Below are 24,677 nucleotides of genomic sequence, written 5' to 3' on the forward strand. Positions count from 1 at the left end.
GTTCTGTGTTAGTTGGCTTCAGTGGACCCAGCAGTGCAAGGGTCCTAATCGGCCTCTGTAGGATGGCTAAACCTGAAGACTGGCCAGTTGAATGCAGGACAAAACAATGATCGTCACTCACTGACCACAAAGATTATCATCGAGTTCAAAGGCTTAGGGGAGAGGGAATATTATGTTTTTCAAATGGTCATTTTCACTTTTAAGTGCGCCTGTTCACTATGGTTAATAGAACTTATGGCCACAATATCTGACTGTTCATTCAGAGAACCTAAATATCGTTAATTTTGAACGGTATCAGATGTGGTTATTGGTTTATTGTGGAGGACTTTTGATGGCTCCGGCAACATTTAGATGGTCACAACTCATTAGTGTCATCGTTAAATCGCACACCTGTTACAGATGCTAAGAACCAGTTCTGATCAGTTATTGAGAATAGGAAGTTGTAGTTTAAATTTATTCTTATTAATTTAATTTAATTAACTTTATTATTTGAGTATAGGGATATTTAATCATTTTCATTAACGCATCTCTGAATTTAGTCTGGGCCACTGCATAAATAAACGCGTTGGTGCAGGAACTCAAACGCTGAAGCATATATCCGATGTGTTCCATGATGGTAAAAGAATTGGTGTAATCCGTTTGGAACAGTTCAGTATCTATAATCATCACACATATTTCATAGAGAATATTTACCATCCATAACAAGATAAAACTGCCTGAAATGGCAAGCAGTAAAATGATGGATTTTCTTCGGTTCCCCATCTCTGGATCATTGTGATTCCCATAATTTTTGCTCCTTCGGAGATCCTTCCTGACTCTATTGGCCTGTAGAATGTGCCTGATGGTCAGAGCATTGAGCAAAACAATCAACATAAATGGAATTAACGGCGTTGAAATATTGTGAAACAAGAAGTAAGCCTTCCAAATAGGTAAGATGTAGAAAGTAGGTTTTGCAACACAGAACCAGTGTATGTTATCAATTATTTCAACATGTTCTTGTGCAAAGTAAATTGGAATATTTTGTAATAAGGTTAACCCACACACCACTGCTACAACCACTACTGCAGTCTTTGTGGTGCAATATTTTGCTTTCAGCTTCTGGTAACAAATGGCGATCAATCGCTCAAAGGTGAATGCGACTGTCAACCAGACTGAACAATCAATGGCAGCAACTGCCAGGGTGAAATTCAGACTGCAGATAGGAGTGTGGTTCAGAAATTAGCGTGGGAAATACATTTCTTTAATCTCAAACAGAATGACATCAAATATCAGGACTAGCAGATCTGTGGCTGCCATAGCCAGCAGATAATAATTGATGCATTTAGAGAGGCCGCATTTTCCATGGGAAAGAATCACAACTGTGAATAGATTTGCTGCAATAGAGAAGGATAAAAGTAAATTAATCATATAGTCATATGGTCAGAACAAAATGACCCGCAGGTACCGAAAATGCAATAAATTACAGGGCATATTTTTTTGAGAATCGACACATGCTTTCTCCCCGACATTCGCAATATTTCTATCCCTTGTCCTCTCTCCCTCTCTCTCGTCTTTCACTAATTCTGACTGCCCCTCTGTTTCTCATTTTTCGGAGGTGAGCTTCTCTGGCATGGCCAGAATTTATTGCCCATCCCTAATTGTCCTTGAGAATGCGGTGGTAAACCGTCTTCTGACATTCTGCAGTTCCTGTGTTGTCGATACATCTACAGTCCTGTTAGGGGGTGTTCGGGGATGCTGTCGGAGTAACCATAAAGGAACAGCGATATTATTTTAATTAGAATGGCTTGTAACCCGGAGGGGAACTTGCAGTTGGTGGTGTTCGCTTGCGTTTTCTGTATTTGTTGTTTAGGTGGTATATGTCGCCGGTTTGGAAAGTGCTTTCAAAAGAACATTGTTGAGTTGCTGCAGTATATCTTGTAGATGGTAAACACTGCTGCCACTGTGCGCCAATAGTGAAGGGAGTGAATTTTTAAGCGTATGGATGGGGCGGCAACTGAGCAAACTACTGTATCTCCGATGGTTTCAGCTTACTGAGTGTTGTTAGAGTCGCAAACATCCATGCATGTGTAGAGTATTCTATCACATTGCTGGCTTGTGCCTTCAAGATGGAGTAAAGGCTTTGGGGAGTCAGGAGGTGAGTTACTGGCCACAGAATTCCCTGCCTCTGACCTGCCCTTGTAAGCATAGTTATTACCTGGCTGATCCAGTTATGTCTGTGCTCAATTGTAACCCCAGGATGTTGATGGAGGGAAATTCACGGATGATAATGACGTGGAAAGTCAAGGCGAGATGGTTAGATTGTTTCTTGTTGGGATGTTCGCTGCCTGGCACTTGTATGGCACCAAAGTTACATGCCACTTATCACTTCAAGCCTAACTGTTGTCCAGGTCTTGCTGTATGCAGGTTACAGAATGCGGCATTATCTGAGGAGCTGTGAATTGTACTGAACACTGTGCAATCATAAGTAAGCAAGAACACTCTGACTTTATGTTGGAAAGAAGGTAAGTGATGATGCAGCTGAAGATGTTTGGGCATAGGACACCACCCTGAGGAATTCCTGCAGCGATATCCTGAGGCTGGGGTGGTTGTGCTCCAACAACCACAAACATCTTCCTTTGTGCTAAGTATGAGTGTAAACACTGGAAACTTTTCCCCCTGATTCCATATGACTTTAACTTGGCTAGGGCTCCACGATGCCACATTCGGTCAAATGCTGCCTTGATGTCAAGGGCAGCCATTCTCACCTCATCTCTTTAATTCAGCTATATTGCCCATTGTTGGACCAAGGCTGTAATGAAATCTTGAGCTGAATGTCCCAGCGAAACCCAAACTGGAAATCAGTGAGCAGTTGTGGCTGAGTAAGTGCTGCTTCAGAGAACTGCCAATGATTCATTCCATCAGCTTATTGATGATTGACAGCACTCTGATGGGCCAGTTATTAGCAGGATTGGATTTGTTCTGTTTATGTTTTCGGTTGCCTCTCTCTGCAGTGCTCAGTGTCTTTTTTTTTCAGTCTCTGCATTCAACACCTCGCCACCTCCCCTCTTTTGTCTGCTTCTTTATGAGGATTCATTTTAGGATATTCTAGGCCAGCATGGCTATGCATCAGGTGTTAAATAACAGGGTAACCAGAAGCCTGTTCTGAACACCAAGCTGTACAAGTTACCCTGGCTTGAGCTACATTTTTTTTATTCGTTCATGGGATGTGGACGTCGCCGGCTAGGCCAACATGTAAAGCCCATCCCGAATTGCCCCTGAGTAGGTGGTGGTAAGCTGCCTTCCATAACCGCTGCAGTCCATGTGGGGTAGATACACTACAGTGCTGTTAGGAAGGGGGTTCCAGGATTTTGACCCAGTGACTGTGAAGAAATAGCGTTCGAGTTCAAAGTCAGAATGGTAAGTGGCTTGGAGGGCAACCTGCAGGTGGTAGTGTTCATGCATCTGCTGCCCCTATCATTCTAGATAGATGTTGCGGGTTTGGAAGGCGCTGTCTAAGGAAACTTGGTGCGTTTCTGCAGTGTATCACCGCTTCTGCTGTGCATCGGTGGTGGTGACAGTGAATGTTTGTGGATGGGGTGCCAGTAAAACGGGCCGTTTTGTCCTGGATGGTGTCGAGATTCTTGAGTGATGTTCGACCTGCACCCATTCAGGCAAGTGGATAGTATTCCATCACATCCATGACTTGTGCCTTGTAGGTGGTGGACAGGCATTGGGGAGTCAGGACATGAGTTACTCGCCTTTGACCTTCTCTTGTAGTCATAGTATTAATATGGCTACTCCAGTTCGGTTTCTGGTGAATTGTAACCCCCAGGATATTGATAGTGGAAGATTCAACGATCGTAAGGCTATTGAATGTCAAGGGGAGATGGTTAGATTCTCTCTAGTTGGAGACAGTCGTTGCCTGGCACTTGTGTGGCGCGAATACACGATCTGCTTCAGTGTCTGAGGGGTCGCGAATGGCGCTGAACATTGTGCAATCATCAGCGAACTTCCCCACTTCTGACCATATGATTGAAGGAACGTCATTGATGAAGCAGCTGAAGGTGGTTGGGCCAAGGACAGTCCCTGAGGAACTCCTGCAGTGTTGCCCTGGGGCTGAGGTGACTGACCTCCAGCAACCCCAACAATTCTCCTTTGCACTTGGTACGATTCCAACCAGTGGAGAGTTTTCCAGCTGATTCCCATTGATTCCAATGTTGCCACAGCTCCTTGATGCTGTACTCAGTCTAATGCCGCCTTTATGTGAAGTGCAGTCGCTCTCACCTCACCTCTTGAGTTCTACTCTTTTGTCCATGTTTGAACCAAGGCTGCAATGAGGTCAGGAGCTGAGTGGCACTGGCGGAACCCAAACTGAGCGTCGCTGAGTAGGTTATTGCTCAGGAAATGCCGCTGGATAGCACTCTTGACGACACCTTCCGTCACTTTACTGATGATTGACTGTAGACTCATGGGGTGGTAATTGGCCAGGTTGGAATCATCCTGCTTTTTGTGTATAGGACATACCTGGGCGATTTTCCACATTGCCGAGTAAATACCAATATTGTAGCTGTACTGGAACTGCTTGGCGAGAGGCATAGCAGGTTCTGGAGCACAGGTCTTCAGTACTATTGCCAGGATGTTGTCAGGGCCCATAGCCTTTTCAGCATCCAGTGCCTTCCGTCGTTTCTTGATATCACATGGAGTGAATCAAATTGGCTGAAGACTGGCATATGTGATGCAGAGGACGTCAGGAGGAGGCCGAGATGGGTCATCAACTTGGCACTTTTCCCTGAATATTGATGCAACTGCTTCAGCCTTATCTTTTACACTGATGTGCTGGGATCCCCCATCATTGAGGGTGGGGACTTTTGTGCAGCCACCTCCTCCACCTATTTACTAATTGCCCTCCACCATTCACGACTGGATGTGTCAGGACTGCAGAGCTTAGATCTGATCTGAGATGGTTTCGGAGTACTCTGTAGCAACTTCGGAACGATGGTATATTTCAGTTCAATGGCATGGGACAATAAAAGGAACAATAAAGTGAGAATAAGGCGAGAAAAATTCTGAATTTTTTTGGATAATCACAGAAGGTATCTTTATCCATTGTCCATATCGTGCAGTGCTGAAGAAGTAGACACGGAGAAGAAAGAGGCAAATACGTAGGGGAAAAAAACAAAATAAATCCCGATATGGAAGAATAAGACAAGGAAAGAATAGGTAAGAAATTGCTAAAGCATTCCGACTTCCAATGTGCGTATTTCCACTGATTCTCAGGATGTGGATATTTCTCTCAAGGCAGGAGTTTCAGAGGGCATGTAAAAGTCAACCAAGTTGTTGTGTATCTTTACCCACCATCGACCAGATGGGCAAGGACAGCAGGTTTCCTTCCATATGGAACATTCATGAATAAACTGGTTCTTTACGTCCTTTGAAGTACATTGAAAATAAAATCCAGTAGGCGCTCAAACCAGCTACAATCCAATAGCACTGGGTTTACGCCTGGCTACCAAAGTTAAATTTACCCACCTATCACTTTAGCCTCCTTTGCCTGCTGATTCTTTTTTAAAAATCTCTTTCTATATTTCTGAGTCTATCCCTTTCAAACTTTTATAAAATTTCTTTCTCTCTGTTCTCCTTTTCTGAGACCGTATATGGAATTGATCTTTGACGCCAGCACAAAAGTAGCGACATTTATTTGGCGCCAGTTTTCTACTGTGCCTGATTTTCTGCTCGTTCGACTTTAATGTGAAAGAGAATTGGATGCATAGTAAAATGGGCTCTGATTTGCTGTGAGTCAATGTTGTGCTGCTGTCATGGCGTTCCCAGCTCTGTGGAACTGAAAAACAAAGTTACTTAATTTGTTGGTCATGAAAATGTCGAGAAAATAGCAACATTGATGGCAATTTCTTTGACGTTATTGCATCATTGTTTCAGTAGAAAGTGGTAACCTTTAGCTGAACTCAGTAAATATGAACTACGAAGCCAACCTTAGTCAAAACATATACAACACAGCATCAGCAAGAGTAGTGACACCTTTAAACGCCGATTGATGGTGACAACTGATGGTATTGACTTACCAGGAACTCCAACCACTGCCAGAATAGGATAGTATACGTTTTCAATCTGAGCCAGTATTGGTCGATCCATCTCTGTAAACGATATGGTGCTAGTGCAGGAGGTAATCGCTCTAATTGACAAGCCAACGAAGCAGCTTCCATCCAACCCCTTATTTATACCTGAGAGAAATCTGGTGAGATAATTAGGTTGCACAATGATTTAGTTATAGTCTTTTGAACAAACAAATCAGTCTTCTTTCGCTCTAATGGTTCTTGGCTATTATGGGAGTGGAACATCTGATCAGTGTAACCATCTGATGAAATTTACATTGTTTGGTTTATATCTCAATGTGAATTGAGGTAAAATAGTTATTAACCCCTCCACACGCAGGAGAACATCAAGACAAATTTTCAACTTGAGTTTCTGAAATAACCTTATTAAATTTGTCATACATTGTTTTCTTTCCCTACAGAGAGTTGATGGCTATGCCTAATTGTCTCGCATGTTTCAGGCTTCAATCTATGTTATCCTATGACAATCTATGTCATGTGGCTCCAGACTCTGTCACACGACCAGTGTAATACATTCATTCCCTCCTCTTCCATTATTTCATTCCTTCTACAGCGTTCCTTGGTGCATATTGTGGTAGAATATTCGTTTTAAATACATCCCGACCAGAATATCTTCCTCCAGTATTTTTTTTGTCGTTGTTGTTGCTGTCATTTTAATGAGTCGTACCCATTCTTTAACTGTTACGTTTCTTCTTTTCTGCTTCTAAATATCTTTATTATTTCCCTGAATGTTGCTTGCCAATATTTCTTCAAACTTTGTATTAACGTTTCTATCTTGTTTTCCTCCCAGGATATTTTTATCTGGACAATCAGTTTGATTTCCATTTGCATTGGAATTGGTACATGATTTCATAACTCTCACTGTATTTTTTTTTAATCTCTGGACCTTCGAGGAAATTGAGCTTTCTATGATCCACTTTTACTTGTGGAAATATCTCTAGACTGTAGAACGATATTTCGCTGTTACTCTGATTGATACTGTCCCTCATTGCCTTCGTTGCGAAGTTATTTTTCCACATCTTCTGGGATAGTTCACTGTTGTTTTTTTTTCTCATCGAGACTACCTTTCCCCAGTCCTTTCTCGGTGTCATTGATGTCTCTTCTTTCATGTTCTAAATTTTGATTCAATTATATTTTCTACATTACAGTACAGCGTGAGGTAATTCTGTCTCTTATGTATTGGAATCTTTCAATCATAATGTAAACAATTACTTCACTTCTGTTCACTTTGACACTTTGCACTTCTTATTCGCCTATCCTTTACTCTCTCATCAACTTTTTTGCACCTGTAACAGACTAACGTTCTGCATTACTTATACCCAAAAGTGGTCCTGCTCTCGATCAAGTCTCCTTTTCTGAGTGACAAAGAACAAAGAACAAAGAACAGTACAGCACAGGAACAGGCCATTCGGCCCTCCAAGCCTGCGCCGATCTTGATACATTCTGCACTTCCGGGGCCCGTATCCCTCTATTTCCTTCCTATTCATATATTTGTCAAGATGTCTCTTAAACGTCGCTATCGTATCTGCTTCCACCAGATCCCCAGGCAGCAAGTCCCAGGCACTCACCACCCTCTGTGTAAAAAACTTGCATCTCACATCCCCTCTAAACTTTGCCCCTCGCACCTTAAACCTATGTCCCCTAGTAACTGACTCTTCCACCCTGGGAAAAAGCTTCTGACTATCCACTCTGTCCATGCCGCTAATTACTTTGTAAACCTCTATCATGTCGCCCCTCCACCTCCGTCGTTCCAGTGAAAACAATCCGAGTTTTTCCAACCTCTCCTCATAGCTAATGCCCTCCAGACCTGGCAACATCCTAGTAAGCCTCCTCTGTACCCTCTCCAAAGCCTGCACGTCCTTCTGGTAGTGTGGCGACCAGAATTGCACGCAATATTCTAAGTGTGGCCTAACTAAGGTTCTGTACAGCTGCAACATGACTTGCCAATTTTTATACTCTATGCCCCGACCGATGAAGGCAAGCATGCCGTATGCCTTCTTGACTACCTTATCCACCTGCGTTGCCACTTTCAGTGACCTGTGGACCTGTACGCCCAGATCTCTCTGCCTGTCAATACTCCTAAGGGTTCCGAAGAAGGGTCACTGACCCGAAACGTTAACTCTGCTTCTCTTTCCACAGATGCTGCCAGACCTGCTGAGTGAATCCAGCATTTCTTGTTTTTGTTTCAGATTTCCAGCATCCACAGTATTTTGCTTTTATCTCCTAAGGGTTCTGCCATTTACTGTATACTTCCCACCTGCATTAGACCTTCCAAAATGCATTACCTCACATTTGTCCGGATTAAACTCCATCTGCCATTTCTCTGCCCAAGTCTCCAACCGATCTATATCCTGCTGTATCCTCTGACAATCCTCATCATTATCCGCAACACCACCAACCTTTGTGTCATCCGCAAACTTACTAATCAGACCAGCTACATTTTCCTCCAAATCATTTATGTATACTACAAAGAGCAAAGGTCCCAGCACTGATCCCTGCGGAACACCACTAGTCACATCCCTCCATTCAGAAAAACATCCATCCACTGATACCCTCTCTCTTCTGTGACTGAGCCAGTTCTGTATCCATCTTGCCAGCTCACCTCTGATCCCGTGTAACTTCACCTTTTGCACCAGTTTGCCATGCGGGACCTTGTCAAAGGCTTTACTAAAGTCCATATAGACAACATCCACCGCCCTTCCCTCATCAATTATCTTCGTCACTTCTTCAAAAAACTCAATCAAATTAGTAAGACACGACCTCCCCTTCACAAAACCATGCTGACTCTCGCTAATATGTTTGTTTGTCTCCAAATGGGAGTAAATCCTGTCCTGAAGAATTCTCTCTAATAGTTTCCCTACCACTAACGTAAGGCTCACCGGCCAGTAATTTCCTGGATTATCCTTACCACCCTTCTTAAACAAAGGAACAACATGGGCTATTCTCAAGTCCTCTGGGACCTCACCTGTAGCCAATGATGATGCAAAGAGTTCTGTCAATGGCCAAGCAATTTATTCCCTTGCCTCCCTCAGTATTCTAGGGTAGATCCCATCAGGCCCTGGGGACTTATCTACCTTAATGCTTTGCAAGACACCCAACACCTCCTCCTTTTTGATAATGAGATGACTGAGACTATCTGCACTCCCTTCCCTAGGCTCATCATCCACCAAGTCCTTCTCCTTGGTGAATACTGATGCAAAGTACTCATTTAGCACCTCACCCATTTCCTCTGGCTCCAGGCATAGATTCCCATCTCTGTCCTTGAGTGGGCCAACCCTTTCCCTGGTCCCCTCTTGCTCTTTATATATATATAAAAAGCCTTGGGATTTTCCTTAATCCTGTTTGCCAATGACTTTTCATGACTCCTTTTAGCCCTCCTAACTCCTTGCTTAACTACCTTCCCACTGTCCATATATTCCTCAAGTGCTTCATCTGTTCCTAGCTTTCCAGCCCTTACAAATGCTTCCTTTTTATTTTTGACGAGGCTCACAATATCCCGTGTTATCCAAGCTTCCAGAAACTTGCCAAACTTGTCTTTCTTCCTCACAGGAACATGCTGGTTCTGGATTCTAATCAGTTGACGTTTGAAAGACTCCCACATGTCAGATGTTGCTTTACCCTCAAACAGCCGCCCCCAATTTAAATTCTTCAGTTCCTGCCCAATATTGTTATAATTCGCCTTCCCCCAATTTAGCACCTTCACCCGAGGACTACTCTTATCCTTATCCACAAGTACCTTAAAACTTATGGAATTATGGTCACTTCTCCCGAAATGCTCCCCCACTGGAACTTCGACCACCTGGCCGGGCACATTCCCCAATACCAAATCCAGAATGGCCCCATCCCTAGTTGGACTATCTGCATACTGTTTCAAGAAGCCCTCCTGGATGCTCCTCACAAATTCTGCCCTATCCAAGCCCCTAGCTCTAAGTGATTCCCAGTCAATATTGGGGAAGTTAAAATCACCCACCACTACAACCCTGTTACCTTCACATTTTTCCAAAATCTATCTACATATCTGCTCCTCTACGTCCCGCTGGCTGTTGGGAGGCCTGTAGTAAACCCCAATATCGTGACTGCACCCTTCCTATTCCTGACCTCCAACCATATTGCCTCGCTGAATGACCTCTCTGAGGTGTCCTCCCGCAGTACAGCTGTGATATTCTCCTTAACTAGTCATGCAACTCCTCCACCCCTTTCACATCCCGCTCTGTCCCGCCTGAAGCTTATAAAGCCTGGAACATTTAGCTGCCACTCCTGCCCTTCCCTCAACCAAGTCTTTGTAATCGCAACAACATCATATTTCCAAGTACTAATGCAAGCTCTAAGTTCATCTGCCTTACTTGTTATACTTCTCGCGTTGAAACAAATGCACTTCAGACCACCAGTCCCGCTGTGCTCAGCAACATCTCCCTGTCTGCTCTTCCTCTTACTCCTGCTGGTCTTATTTACTATATCCTCCTCATTTACTTCACTAGCTGTCCTACTGCTCTGGCTCCCACCCCCTTGCCACACTAGTTTAAACGCTCCCCAGTGACGCTAGCAAACCTTGCAGCCAGGATATTCGTGCCCCTCCAGTTTAGATGCAACCCGTCCTTCTTGTACAGGTCCCATCGGTCCCTGAAGAGAGCTCAATGGTCCAGATATCTCAAACCCTCGCTTCTACACCAGCTGCTCAGCCACGTGTTTAGCTGCACTATCTTCCTATTTCTAGCCTCACTGGCACGTGGCACAGGGTGTAATCCAGAGATTGCAACCCTGGAGGTCATTTTTTTAACTTGCTACCTAACTCCCTAAACTCCCCCTGCAGGACCTGATCACTCTTACTGCCTATGACATTGGTACCGATGTATACCACAACCTCTGGCTGTTCACCCACCCCCTTCAGAATGCCCTCTGTCCGTTCAGAGACATCCTTGACCCTGGCACCAGGGTGGCAACATACCTTCCTGGAGTCTCTTTCACGTCCACCGAAGCGTCTATCTGTGCCCCTGACTATAGTGTCCCCGACAACTATTGCTCTTCTGCGCTTTGTCCCTCCCTGCTGAACAGCAGTGCCAGCCGTGGTGCCACTGCTCTGGCTGCTGCTGTTTTCCCCTGATAGGTCATCCCCCTCAACAGTATCCAAAACGGTATACTTGTTAGAGAGGGGGATAGCCACAGGGGATTCCTGCACTGACTGCCTGCCCCTTCTACCGGTCACCCATCTATCTGCCTGCTCTTGGGTGTAACCACTTCTCTAAAACTCCTGTCATTGACGCTTTCCACCACCTGCATGCTCCTAAGTGCATCCAGTTGCCGCTCCAACCGATCCATGCGGTCTGTGAGGAGCCGCAACTGGGTGCACTTCCTGCAGATGTAGTCGCCCGGAATGCCGGAAGCATCACGGACTTCCCACATTTCACAGGTGAAGCACTTCACCCCTCTAACTGTCATTTCTATCACTAATTAGTTAATTGGTATAAAATAAATAAATACTTATGAAATCCTTACTAAATTATGATACTCTTCACTATGTGGTCCCTAGTGCTAGATTTCTGCAATAAATATCTAATGCTTTCTAAATACAGTAATCTCCTCCCTCTGGTTTAGTCACTCTACTTATTAATTAGTTAATTAGTGTTTTAAGCAATTTTTATCAGTTTTATTTTCAAATTCGGTACAGATTCCCTACCAGCCAATCAGGTCACAGCTTTCCTGTGACGTCACTTTTTCAGGGTATTTTTCCCACCCAAAGGAAGATCTAATTATCAGTACATGGCAAAATAGGAGCATAGGAGCACATGTACGCCATTCAGGCCCTCGCTCCTGTTCTGTAAGTCAACCAGATCTACCACAACCCCAGTTTCCCGCACTATCCCCATATCCCTTGATATTGTTAATGCCTTGTAATATATTGATCTCTGTCTTGAGTATACTCACGGTTGAGCCTCCACATCCCTCTGGGGTTGAGAATTCCAAAGATTCAGCAACAACTGAGTAAATGAATCCCTCCTCATCTCTGTTCTAAATAGCATACCTCCTATTCTGAGAGTGTCTCCCTGGTTCTAGACGTCCCAGCCAGGGGAAGTTTCCTTCCTGCATCAACCCTGTAGGCCTCTATACGAATTTTGTGTGCTTAAATGGAATCACATCTCATTCTTCAAAATTCTATAGAGTACAGGCCGAATCTCCTCAATCTCTACTCATGACGATGATGCCATCCCAGGAATCTATATGGTGAACCTTCGTTGCACTCCCTCGATTTCAAATATATCATTCCTTAGGTAAGGAGACAAAACTGCCAACAAAACTCTAGGTGTAGTCTCACCAAGGCTCTAAAGAATTGCAGCAAGACTTCTTTACTGCTGTAAGCAAATCCTTTAGCCTACCTAATTGATTGCTGCACCTGTAAGTTAGTTGTCACTGACTTATGGACAAAGACACTCAGGTCCCTTTGGATATCCACACTTCACATTCTCTCACCATATAAGAAATGCACTGCGTTTCGTTATTTTTCCTTCCAAAGTCGATACCTTCACATTTTCCACATTATATCCAATCAACCACGTTCTTGCCCACTCACATAACCTGTCTAAATCCCCGTGAAACATCTTTGCATCATCCTCACAACTCGCATTCCCACCTATTTTTGTGTCATTAACAAACTTGGAAATATTGCATTTGGTCCCCACATCCAAATCATTGATATAGGTAGTGAATAGTTGGGATCCAAGCACTGATCCTTGCGATACCCCACTAGTTGCTGCCTGCCAACCTGAAAATGCCACGTTTAATCTGACTCTGTTTTCTGTCATTAGCCAATTCTCAATCCATGCCAGTATATTACCCCAATCCCATGCATTACAATTTTGCTTACTAACATCTTGTGTTCGACCTTATTGAAAGCTTCCTGAAAATCCAAATGCACCACACCCACAGGATCCTCCTTTGGTATTCTTCCAGTTAGATCCTCAAACAAAAACTCCAACAGTTTTGTCAAGCATGCTTCCTCTTTCATAAATTTATGTTGACTGCCCAATTTTCTAAGTGTGCCTTAATTACATCCTTTGTAACATATTCTAACATTTTCCCTACTACTGATGTCAGGCTAACAGTCCAGTAGTTCCCTGTTTTCTCTCTTCCTCCTTTCTTAAATAGTGGGGTTATATTTTCTACCTTCCAATCTTCAGGAACGGCTCCAGAGTCTGTAGAATTTTTATAGATGATCACCAACGCATCCACTATCTCTATAACCACCACTTTCAACACCCTGGGATGTAGATCATCAGGTCCAGGGGATTTATCAACTTTCAGTTCCATTAATTTGTCAGTACTACATTTTGACTAATACTAATTTCTTTCAGTTCCTCATTCTTGCTAGTCCCTTTGTTCTCTAGAATTTTTCGAAGTTTTTTTTTGTATTTTCCTCCGTGAAGACAGACACGAAGTATTTCTTTAGTTTATCTGCCATTTCCTCATTCCTCATTATAAATTCTCCTATCTCTGCCTGTAATGGCCCACATTTGTCTTTACTGAGTTTTTTTACATACCTAAAGACGCTTTTACAGTCCATCTGTACGTTGTTTGCTAGTTTACTTGCAAATTCTATTTTCTCTTTCTTTATCAGTTTATTGGTCCCCCTTTCCTGAATTCTAAAAAGCTCCCACTCCTCAGGCTTAAGACCGAGTTGGCAACCTTTCTCTGATCTAATACAATATTTAACTTCTCATGTTCGCTATGGTTGAATAACTATTCCTGTTGGGTTTTTTTGGCCTGAAAGGAAAGTAAATTTGTTTAAAACCATGTATTAACTCTGCAAATGCTAGACACTGCTGGACGAAAACAATTTCTGCCAACGTTTGCAACCCCTGCTGTTTCTTAGCTGTATCTAAACTGATTGCACTTCTTGATATTTTCATCTAAGATCCACTATTACTAATGTACTGATCTCAACTTTTATTACCAGCTCTACACCACCTGCTTTTTCCTTTATGTCTATTCTTCCTGGATGTCGAATACCCTTGAACATTCAGTTCCCATCCTTGGTCACACTGCAGCCATGTCTCCGTAATGGCATTTAAATCATACTTGTTTACTTCTGTTTGTGCTGTCAATTCATCTAATTTGTTGCGAATGCTTTGTGCCTTCAGATAAATTACTTTTAATTCTGCCTTTTTATTATTCTCACTCCCTCTAGTCATATCTGATTGCACACTCTTATGTTTGTATGCTGTAACCTTACTGCCACACTCTGATTATCATTGCTCTATTCCTGCCTTTCTGTTTTTACCTCTCCTCTCTCCTTAAATTATCACATCATGTTTCAAGTGATGCCTTGCCCCCTCTAGTATAAAGCCCTCTCTACCGCCCTGATTATATGACTCACAAGAACACTGGTCCCAGCACTGTTCAGCACGAACATTCCAATGATAAAGAGCTCCCACTTTTCCCAGTAATGTGATCAGTGCCCCATGAATCGAAACCCATTTCTCCCACACCAATCTTTGAGCCACTCATTTAACTCCCTAATCCTAATTGCCCTACATCACTTTGCTCCCCCCTCAGCTAATAATCAACGTGGACCATGGCAACTTGATACTCCCCCTCCCACTGCAAGTTATTCTCCAGTCCAGAGAAGATGTCCCTAAAGCTGGCACCGAGCAGGCAATACAGACTTCTTCACCCTCAATTGGCAGCACAGAACTGTAACAATGTAGGAACAGGAAAATAGCTATCGCAAGTGTTTCTCTGAATATGATTATGGAGATAATAATGAACCCAGTGAGAGCAGTGCCGTGCAACTGGATGACTGGAGCGAGGCGTCAGATGAGGCTGGTGAGGTCAATCATGTCTAAGGCCACAGACCCATCGAGAAGGAAGTCATTTTTGAATTTGGTAATAGCAGCTTCGGTACTGTGGCTGGTTGGAAGCTTGGTTGGAGGGATTCAAAGATGGAGTTCTCGGAAAGATGGGGACCGTTTGGAAGGATGTTGGAGAAAATTGGAAACAAGAGCCAAAGTTCTTTTTTCTGTTGCTAGATGTTACTACCGAGAAGGGAGGTGTGCACTTCGTCTTCTAGTTCCCCTTCACCACTGGTCATGACGTACATTGAATTGTCATCCCACTTACTGATAGGGTCAAGCATAGACTGCGTTTTTGCCCCAAGTGGCATAGTGGTGCAGTGGCTAGCATTGCAAACTCACAGCTCCAGCGAGCTGGGTTGGATTCTGGGTACTGCCTGTGTGGAGTTTAAAAAATTCTTCCGATGACTGTGTGGATTTTCGCTGGGTGTGCTCTGGTTTCCTCCTGCAGCCAAAGGCTTGCTTGCAGTTTGATAAATAAATTAGCCATTGTAAATTGCTCCTAGTGTCAGTAAGTGGTAGGGAATATAGGATTACTGCAGGTTAGTGTAACTGGGTGGCTGTTGGTTGGCACAGCTTTGGTGGGCCGACGGGCCTGTTTCATGCTGTATCTCTAAGTAAGACATATTTAAATAATAAAATGCACCAAACGGGTTTCTCTAATAAAGGAACAAAATGATTAGTTTATTTAAAAAAAACAAGTCTTAACCAGTAATGAAGCAGAGCGTAAACACAGAGAACAAAATAAAAGTACCTTATTACCTTAGCCACTCACAAACATACACCAGTTAACTAAAAAAAAAAATCAAAAAATATTTCTTTTTTAAAGCTTCAGTACAAAAGAGGACTGGCACAGTGGCGCAGTGGTTAGCACCACAGCTTCACAGCTCCAGCAACCCGGGTTCAATTCTGGGTACTGCTTGTGTGGAGTTTGCAAGTTCTCCCTGTGTCTGCGTGTGTCCCTTCTGGGTACTCCGGTTTCTTCCCACAAGTTCCTGGAACAGTGTTGTCAGGCGACTTGAAAGTTTGGGCTGATTTACACGGAAAATCCAGTGACAGGGTTTTCAGGCAGTCTCTCACACTTCCTTCTCAGCATCTCAATTTATAGAAAATTGACAGGCTTTTTCAAAGAACTGCAACAGACTGAGGTGGCGTTTGATCCTTTGGCAAGTTTTCTGCATCTGTTGTTTTCAAACCATTGTCCATCGCAACTCACTGTACAATGCAAAACCAAAGACAATGTCACAAGAGTCAAGCATCCTGACCCCTTTCAATCTTAACCAGTCAAATCTGTGTAAACATCTTTCCGCAAGTCAGAAACAACCCCTGCTGGGTAAATATTTCAAAACAGCTGCCTTCCAGTAACTGTTTACAATCCAGAACTCTCAGTGTGGTTTGCCAAAAAAACGTTATCGACTCCGTTTCAGTTTTAAAACACAAAATTGCACAAATTAACACAAATGGGAAGCTCTCGTAACATCGTGGGGGGGGTGCGGGTATGAGAGGTGATGACTGCAGATTTAATGGAATGTTAATGGCGCTCGAAGAGCGAGGACCGTTTACAATAATGATAACATGGGGACAAAGAGGGGAAGTTGGGTAGTCAGCTGTTTTGTTTAGTGTGAAAAGTATCGTGGTAGCAGTAGGTGGGTTTTATGGGTAACATAAGCACAGAGAGGGCAGGAGAAGAGATAGGAAAGAAAGTAGAAAATGATGAGTTCACGGCTTAGATGGGGGAGTTTTAGGGGAAGTTTGTCCCGGTGGCCTAGTGGAATGGAGGTACGTGGCAGAGACAACTGAACGGACAGTCCGAATCATAGTGACAAAGAACTCCGTGAGTTTCTCGCAATTATTGCTTGAGGTGAGGGTGGAGGAGACCGGGAAGAGGGGTTCATAATGGTCGTATTTCAGTAGAGAAAAAATGCAGTGTGTATCCTTGCATTCCAGGGTTATCCTGAATATTGAGCAGTTTAGAAGATGACAAGAGACCCGATAGTGCTTTATGTGATCCAGCCAGATCTGGCAATGGATAGCTAAACCCATTGACCACCATATCCGTTCAAGCCTGCATCCCTTGAACTTAAAGGGAGCAGATTTGAGGGCCTCGCTGGGGCAACGGCAATGGTGAACGAGAGCAACGGCTTTATTGGGGCCTGGGAGCATCAAAGATGGAGGTGAGTGTGTGCCTGAAAAGCATCAGTAGCTGCAGAAATGTTGGGGCTAATGGAGGTCAGAAGTTAGATAGCTGGGATCTTGAAAGTGCAGCTGTATGCGAATAGTGGGATAAGTTTTTTTTCCCTTTGATGGATACAGAAGGAGGCCAACGTTCGGGTGTGGAAGGAAAATGTGGGCTGTTTGTGATACGAGAGCGTGATCTGAGATAGCCTTATCTGTGATTGATACAACGGGACTGGCAAGCTACGTCAGATGGTAAATACAAGGGTCGCCGTTAATATGGGTTGAGGACTTTACTTGGAGGGATCTATTTAGGGAGAATAAGAGGGCAGGGAATTCAGATGTGAAAAAGCAAGGAGTGTTGAAATAGAGGTTAAAATCGCAGAGGATGAGAAGTGATTAGGTGCAGACGCTGAGGGAGGAAAACAGCATAGATACCTCACTGAGAAATTTTTTATCCCAATTTGGAGGACGGCAAAGAACGAGGCTTTTGAAAGAGATGTGAAAGGGGTAGAACAAGGTGAGATTCTCAAAGGAGCAGAAAGTGCATGATGAGTAAAACAGTCAGACCAAGGGGTGATTTGGTTATAAATGCCATACCGCAACCACGATGGAATTGACAGGGCAAGTGGTGGAAAATGCAGTCAAGTGATCAGGTTTCAGTTGGAGAGAAGGTGTCATCACCCCCTCATCCAGGATTCCAACAAGACTTTGGTGCAATGATCCACAATATGCTCACGGATGACAAGGGCCTTATTCACAAATTAATGGACATTATTGTGGCAAACATATATGATTAAAAATTCACCTGATCAGTGTGATGGAGCCTTGATCTCCACATGGGTGAAGTATATTGTGCCTTGGACGTGAGCAAATCCTGCCTTCGAGGCACAGTCTATAACATTCGGGGCTTCATTGGCTGAATCCTTGTCAAACCTGATGTACCGTGATGCCTTGAAATATAAGGCGTCCGTTAATGCAGTTGATGCTGCAGATTGTAAGATTCTGCAGATATCTGCGGCTAGGTCCTGGAATGAGTCAGAAGTATAAGAGTTCAAATCTATGGTCACATTGAACGCCATGGATGACCTCCTATTCCTAATAACCTTAGGTCTTCCTCCATCAGTGTACAAAGGACAGCGAGCACCAGAATCGACAGCTGCAACCTTTGTAGGAACTGCTGCTAACGGCAGGAAGCTGACCCTGGGCCTATAGGTCCTGTAAAAGGCGAATGCACTTTATTCTTGGTGCAGCCCTTCGGCCATTCCATCTGCTGCGTCCGGATGGATATCCCTAGTTTCATGCCACAGCTGCTGGTCCTCCCTCTGTGCAAGCTAAGTTGCAAAAGACGCCATTTCCTCCTCAGTGGTTTTCCAAACCTTGGTGTCCAGTAAGGTCTGGACACCAAGCTATTTTGCTGAAAACTACCCACAATATTTGCTTCAAGGTGTTTCTCCCGGCAGCACTGGCTAAAGCTTTGGCTGGCCCATTGAATACCAGTTACCCCCTTTATACTGCTGAAATGATGTAGGGGTGAGTTCTCTACGACTTTACACTGTACATTTGCCTTGCTTAACTTGCCGTTTTGGTAACATAGCATCCAATATGTTCACCGTTGGGCAAGTATTATTGCATGCAGAAATTGGTTCGTTATTGGCTTCTATATTGTTCTACTTGACGGCATGACTCACCCAAGTGGTTTTCCAGAATCACTGGCAACCAGCCAATGGGAAATCCAGAGGGAGGTGGAATGACATTGGGTTACTTGTCCGATTGATTTTTTTTCACAACTTTCCCAACCTGCCCACTCCTGATTCCCGCCTCCAACTGCATGGGCTGATATTTACAGCAGGACTCCAGATCCCAACATCAAAGCCATATGCTGGTCACGAGCCCAGTGATAACTGAGCACCATCTGACTTCTAGATGTTATTGGCCAATTAATAGTGTGCACCCGAGAGCCCTGTCCAATAAAGGGACGTTGGTCAGGCTGCTCATGGGATTGCTCATGGCCGTGGGCAGCTGGCACCACCACCATGAGAGGTGGCACTGCTGATGAATGTGGAGGAGTACGAGGGCACCTTAAAATGGAAGCACCCTCGTGTGACTGCCAAATGTTGAAAAAAATAAGTGAAGCCACGGTTCCCAGGCCATCGTGTGGAAGGGGAGCCCCAACACAGGATGGCATGCAGCAGTGGCTGTGGCCACTGATCCCCGTAGCTCCGGGAGGGGTGAGCTAAGGAAAGCCTCGCTGGCGCTCCAGACTGCCATCTGGAAGTTGCATCCAGGTAATGACTGAATCTTAACTTCAATAGGAGGTCTGTGCACCAGTTGTAAAATTGCATGTGTGAGGAAATCGGCCATTGAAATAAATTAATAATGAAGATAACTGCTGCATCGTAGCTCGTGGCCCTCCTCACCAAGGTGCCACATCTGGAAAAATCACATTGAGGTGGCAACGTATCAGGCAACTGGAAAGCTCCTGCATAAAATTTCTGGTGCACCCACCTCCTCGCATGCCTCACATCTGTGCAAAGATCCATCCGCATGTCTCGGCAATGGCAATTAGATGAACCCCATTTATCTCCACTTACAATGGGTATACAGTCATAAAGGCACAAAGATAGACCATTCGGCCCATCGAGTCCCTCCTGGCTCTCTGTCAAGAAATCGAATCCCCCTCTCGATTCCTGTAGCTCTTCAGATTTATTTCCCTCAAGTGCCCATCGAATTTCCTTTTGAAATTATTCATCGCCTCTGCCTCCACCACCCTCGTAGACAACAACCTGCAGGTCATTACACCTCCCTGCACAAAAATGTTCTGCCTCAGAGCCCCCCTGCATCTCTTACCCAAAAGCCTATATCGTTGTCATGGTCCTTGTTCCATCACATAATTGGAAATCTGCTGTCCTTACCTAGTCTGGCCTATATGTGACCCATAGTAATGTTGCTGTCTCTTAAATACCCTCTGAAATGGCCAAGCAAGCTAGTCGATTCAACGGTAATTGGAGATGGGCAGCACAGTAGCCCTAGGACTGAACCTTGCGTGAGCACTAACATCAGGTCTACTATCTTCCCGTCTGAAAAATAATCGTTTATCACAACTCGCTGTTTTATGTCCCACAGACTTTTTTCCCCCTTTATCCAAACACTCACTGATGCTTGTATTCCCTGAGCCTCAGTTTTGTTAATTTGTTATTTAAATGGTATTTTTATGTAGAAATACAGCACTGGAACAGGCCCTACTGCGTCGGCGCTGACCAACAACCCCCATTTATACTAATCATAGACTAATCTCATATCCTGTACCACATCCCTACCATTCTCCTACACTAGGGGCAATTTACAATGGCAAATTTACCTATCAACCTGCAAGTCTTTGGCTGTGGGAAGAAACTGGAGCACCCAGCAGAAACCCACGGGGTCACAGGGAGAACTTGCAACCTCCACACAGGCAGTACCCAAAACTGAACTCGGGTCACTGGAGCAGTGAGGCTGCGGTGCTAACCACTGCGCCAGTGTGCCACCCCGAATGCATCACAGACAGCAGTAAGGATGAGTGGTACTTTGTCAAAGCGCTTTCTTAAAATCTAAATCGAGAACCTCCATCGTTTTCCCTTCATCACTCTTCTCTGTTACTTTATTCACAAAATTCAATAAGTCAACGACGATCTGCCTTTTAGAAATCCGTGCTGGCTGTAATTCATTACATCCATCCTCACTAAGTGCCTGTATTTTTCTTCCTCGCTGATTATAGTTTATAAATGGTTACCCACCACTGATGTTAGGCTGACCAACCTGTAGTTGCTAAGAATGTCCTTACACCCTTTGTTGAGTAAGGGTGCCACATTTGCCACTCCCCCAACATGTGGCACCTTCTCCATATCTAGGGAATATTGTAAGTTCATTCCAGCCCTTTTTCTCTCTACGCACTCACTTCCTTTAGTAAGCAGGGGCGCAGGCCATCCAGACCAGGCATTGCTTTACTGGAACTGTGCAGTTGTCATCATACATTTCTGAAATGGCTATTTTTGATGCCACAAATCCAGATGTTCACTTTCCTTTTGTTCTGCAATATATATGGTAAGCGGGATTGCATTAGTATGAAGGGATATGACAGATTCCTGGATATGGCAGGACGATGGATATCAGGAAATGAAGGCAGTTAACAGAACTGAGTCGTTTTGAATTATTTAAGTTGCTGCACCAATAAGGATACTAAAGGGAAGATGGGTCTCATCTGTGGCAGCTTCAGCAGTGAGAAATCCAAACAAATCTTCTGGCCACTTACCTAAGGTAGGGACTGTAATGGGACGCACTATTGTCACTTCCTTAAAGTGTTTTGAAGCATTTTATCCCTCAGTTTTGGGGTCCTTATTGTTGGCTATCTGCCACATGGGGTCCTTTCTTTCCCCCTGTGTCGGACGGGTCCAATGCAGCAACTAAATGGCATGCCACAAAAACAAGCAAAATGTTTACTTCCAGAAAACCAAACAAAGGTTGATGAGAACACCTCGTCCACCATCTGAAACATGATAAGGAACCGCAGAAGGGACATCTTCCATCAACTCAATGTTCTTGTATGTTCTGAGTTGACTTTCATAGGGAAAGAAATGCTTTGTGAGCACTATGTGTTTGAAATTTGGCTCGCTACTGCCTCCGTGCTTGTTATGCGCCCTGCCTAATCTCCTTTACCAGTCATGGATCTGAAGATCAAACGGGGCAGATAACAGGCATTGGATGCGATACCATCAGCTTTCCACCAGTGCCCAAAACGAATTTTTATCCCTGTATGTTCACGCCATATGTCCTGAATTAAATGGATGCGGGGGGTAGAATTTTTTTCTGGCAGTAACACTAAATTGCTCCTATCGCATCTACCTCCTATGATTCACCACGCCCCATACAAAGTTACCTGTTTGTGGTGCCACTAATCCAAAAGAATCAACTCTCAAAGGTTCTCATATGTGGTTTCTGTCTTTAATTCCCGTATCCCATGGTCAAAATTAATTTGCTTCACCCTCTCAAATTCTAAATATCTTTGCCCAGCTAATATCAATGATGTCCAAAACTTCCGATGGGAAGTTTCAGGGACTAGGTCGCAACGAGAATATTCTTTCTTGTCATCTCATAATCTAAAGTAGCCTCTTCAGGAAGCATGGCATAAACTTCATGAGCTTTCCATACCAACCTGTTTTGCATAAGCAGTGTCCAGCTTTCCTTCGACAATTTCATCTGTTTGACTATGTTTGCAAATGATATGGAAAATGCCTCTTTTAGCCGAAATTCCCTCTCTTCTCTTTCACTTTTTCTCTGAAGTTCAAGTGTTCTTATTGCTATTATTTTGTTTTCCCGTTCCTCTTTTTCCAATTCTGTTTTTCTTCTCTTTTTTTCAGTTTTAACTGCATTTTGGCTATTTCCACTGCTTCACTCTCTGACTTACTGACTTCTTGTTCCTCGTCTTCCTCTTTTTCCAATTCCAGATGTTGTAGTACTATATCAATTATCACTGCTTTTGGCCACCTGATGTCAAGTCAATGTTCACACCAATTTTATCACGAATTATTTTAGTTTATTCTTAGTTAAGTTATGAAATCATTGAATGAAACATTCCCCTTACCCAGAAACTCTGCTGCAACTACTAATAGTATTCTGATGACATAGACTGTACCTTAGTATACAAGAAACCTTTTTCCATTTATTTTGTTTTTCGTAATTGCATTATATCTGGATCCCGAAAATTGAGTTTCCAATTAATATAATCCCAGATGTGAGAGCAATTAGTATGATATCAGATGCAAGACCCCAATATATGTGTTCTCTCAGAGATGAGTAAATAATATGATTCCAAAGGTGAATGCCCCAATTAGTCTGATTCTGATCCCAGACGCGGGCTGCCAAAGTAAATCTGTTAAGACCACAGCGGGAGCAACACACTGTCAATTCAGTCAGTCACTTCACAGGTCGCAGCACATTATTAAGCTTTGACACCCAATCGGAAAAGAGTGAAATTAAACACACGAATAACCCCAGAATGAAACCGAGCAAACCAGGTATCATTAGAGAACAACAAATTAACTATTTAATCAAACTAAATCTTAAACACGATCAAAGATAAAACTATGTCTAAAGACATAATAACTTCTTATTTTAACCTAGCTCCTGCATTCACACACACACATTCAAAAATAACAGTAGTCTGGTTTGAAAAGAGGAGTTTTTTTAAAATTAGCTGTCTCTTAAGAAGAAATAAAATAAGTAATTCTTTGTAGGTTACGTTCCTGAGGGATGAAGACTTCTAATGTGGAAATAGTCAAAGGCCGCTCGAAGTCTTCATCCGGATTTGATAAAAAATAGTCCATCAGTAGATAGGCATTGCACTCTTCAGCAGCAGCAAGCATTAAACAGTTCTTTGAACGATGATCATAGAACTATTGTTTTCTGCAATATTGTCTATGACTCTATGAATCTATGACAATACAAATGGTTTCTTCAAAAAAAGTAATTTATTCTTTACTCAGGAAATTAACTTATCTTGTCGCTCCTTGTAAAATATGCTGCTGAGGGAGAATAAACAGATCCTTTCTCTTCAGTTCATCATGCTGAAAAATTTCTCAAAACTAACTGGTTTCAGCCAGTTTCTGCCAATTCCAAACACAGCCAAGTGGAAACATTATCATTTGACCTCTTTATCTGCTTCCATTGCCCAGGATAACAAAAATGCAGCTGCAGCACACTGTGTCCAGATCTTCCTTTTCCTTTAAGGGGCACTGTTTTTTAACAGAGCCTTAAAGGCATACACTGTTTATAATCCGAGGGGAAAATAATTGCAAGTCGGAGACAAAAGAAAGTGGCTTATAATTTACCATAAAAAGTGGTAAGACTGAGGAGTGGGAGCAACTTAGAAATCCAGCAAAGATGTCACACAAATTCATAAAGAAAGGAGAAAAAGCATATGAATGCAGGCTGCTGAGAAGCAGAAAGGCATAATGTTAAATCTTCTTTAGGTATGTCAAAAGGAAAAGATTAGCAAGGATAAATCTGGGTTTCAGGCAGAGACAGGAGAATTTATAATGGAAAATAGGGAAATGGCTGAGAACTGAGCAATTACTTTGTTACTGTCTTCATGGCAGAAGACATAGAAAATATCCCAGATATTCTAGGGAACCAAGGAACCTGTGAAAATTACGAACTGAAAGAAATTAGTATCAGTAAAAAGGTAGTATTCGAAACAGTGACTGAATTAAAGGTTGCTAAATCCCCTGTACGAGATGAACTACATCCTAGAATGCTGAAGAAGGGATAGCGGATGCCTTGATGGTCATCTTTCAATTTTCTATAGGTTTGGAAAGGTTCTTGCAGACTGGAATGTATCAAGTTTAACGCTGTTATTTAAGAAAGGAGGGAGCGAGAAACGAGGAACTACAAACCAGTTAGTTTGACGTTAGGTGCAGGGAAAATGTTAAGAATCTATAAGAAAGCATGTGTTAACTAGACACCTTGGAAATAATGATATGATTGGGCAGAGTCAACACGTAATTATGAAAGA

General features: G+C 43.3%; 1 protein-coding gene across 1 annotated transcript in view; it reads right to left on the minus strand.

Annotated features, from left to right (window-relative positions):
• Positions 1 to 462: 462 nt before the first annotated feature.
• The window catches only part of LOC137345817 (probable G-protein coupled receptor 139), a 28,549-nt gene continuing 4,334 nt past the window's right edge, over positions 463 to 24,677 (minus strand). The window contains exons 2-4 of the mRNA XM_068009065.1: positions 6,060 to 6,218; positions 1,235 to 1,373; positions 463 to 1,192 (exon numbers count right to left, since the gene is read on the minus strand). Of these exons, the coding sequence (XP_067865166.1) occupies positions 463 to 1,192; positions 1,235 to 1,373; positions 6,060 to 6,218 (1,028 nt within the window). The remainder of the gene's footprint in view (positions 1,193 to 1,234; positions 1,374 to 6,059; positions 6,219 to 24,677) is intronic.

Source organism: Heterodontus francisci, chromosome 29 (assembly GCF_036365525.1).
Source record: "Heterodontus francisci isolate sHetFra1 chromosome 29, sHetFra1.hap1, whole genome shotgun sequence".
NCBI classification, from domain to species: domain Eukaryota; kingdom Metazoa; phylum Chordata; class Chondrichthyes; order Heterodontiformes; family Heterodontidae; genus Heterodontus; species Heterodontus francisci.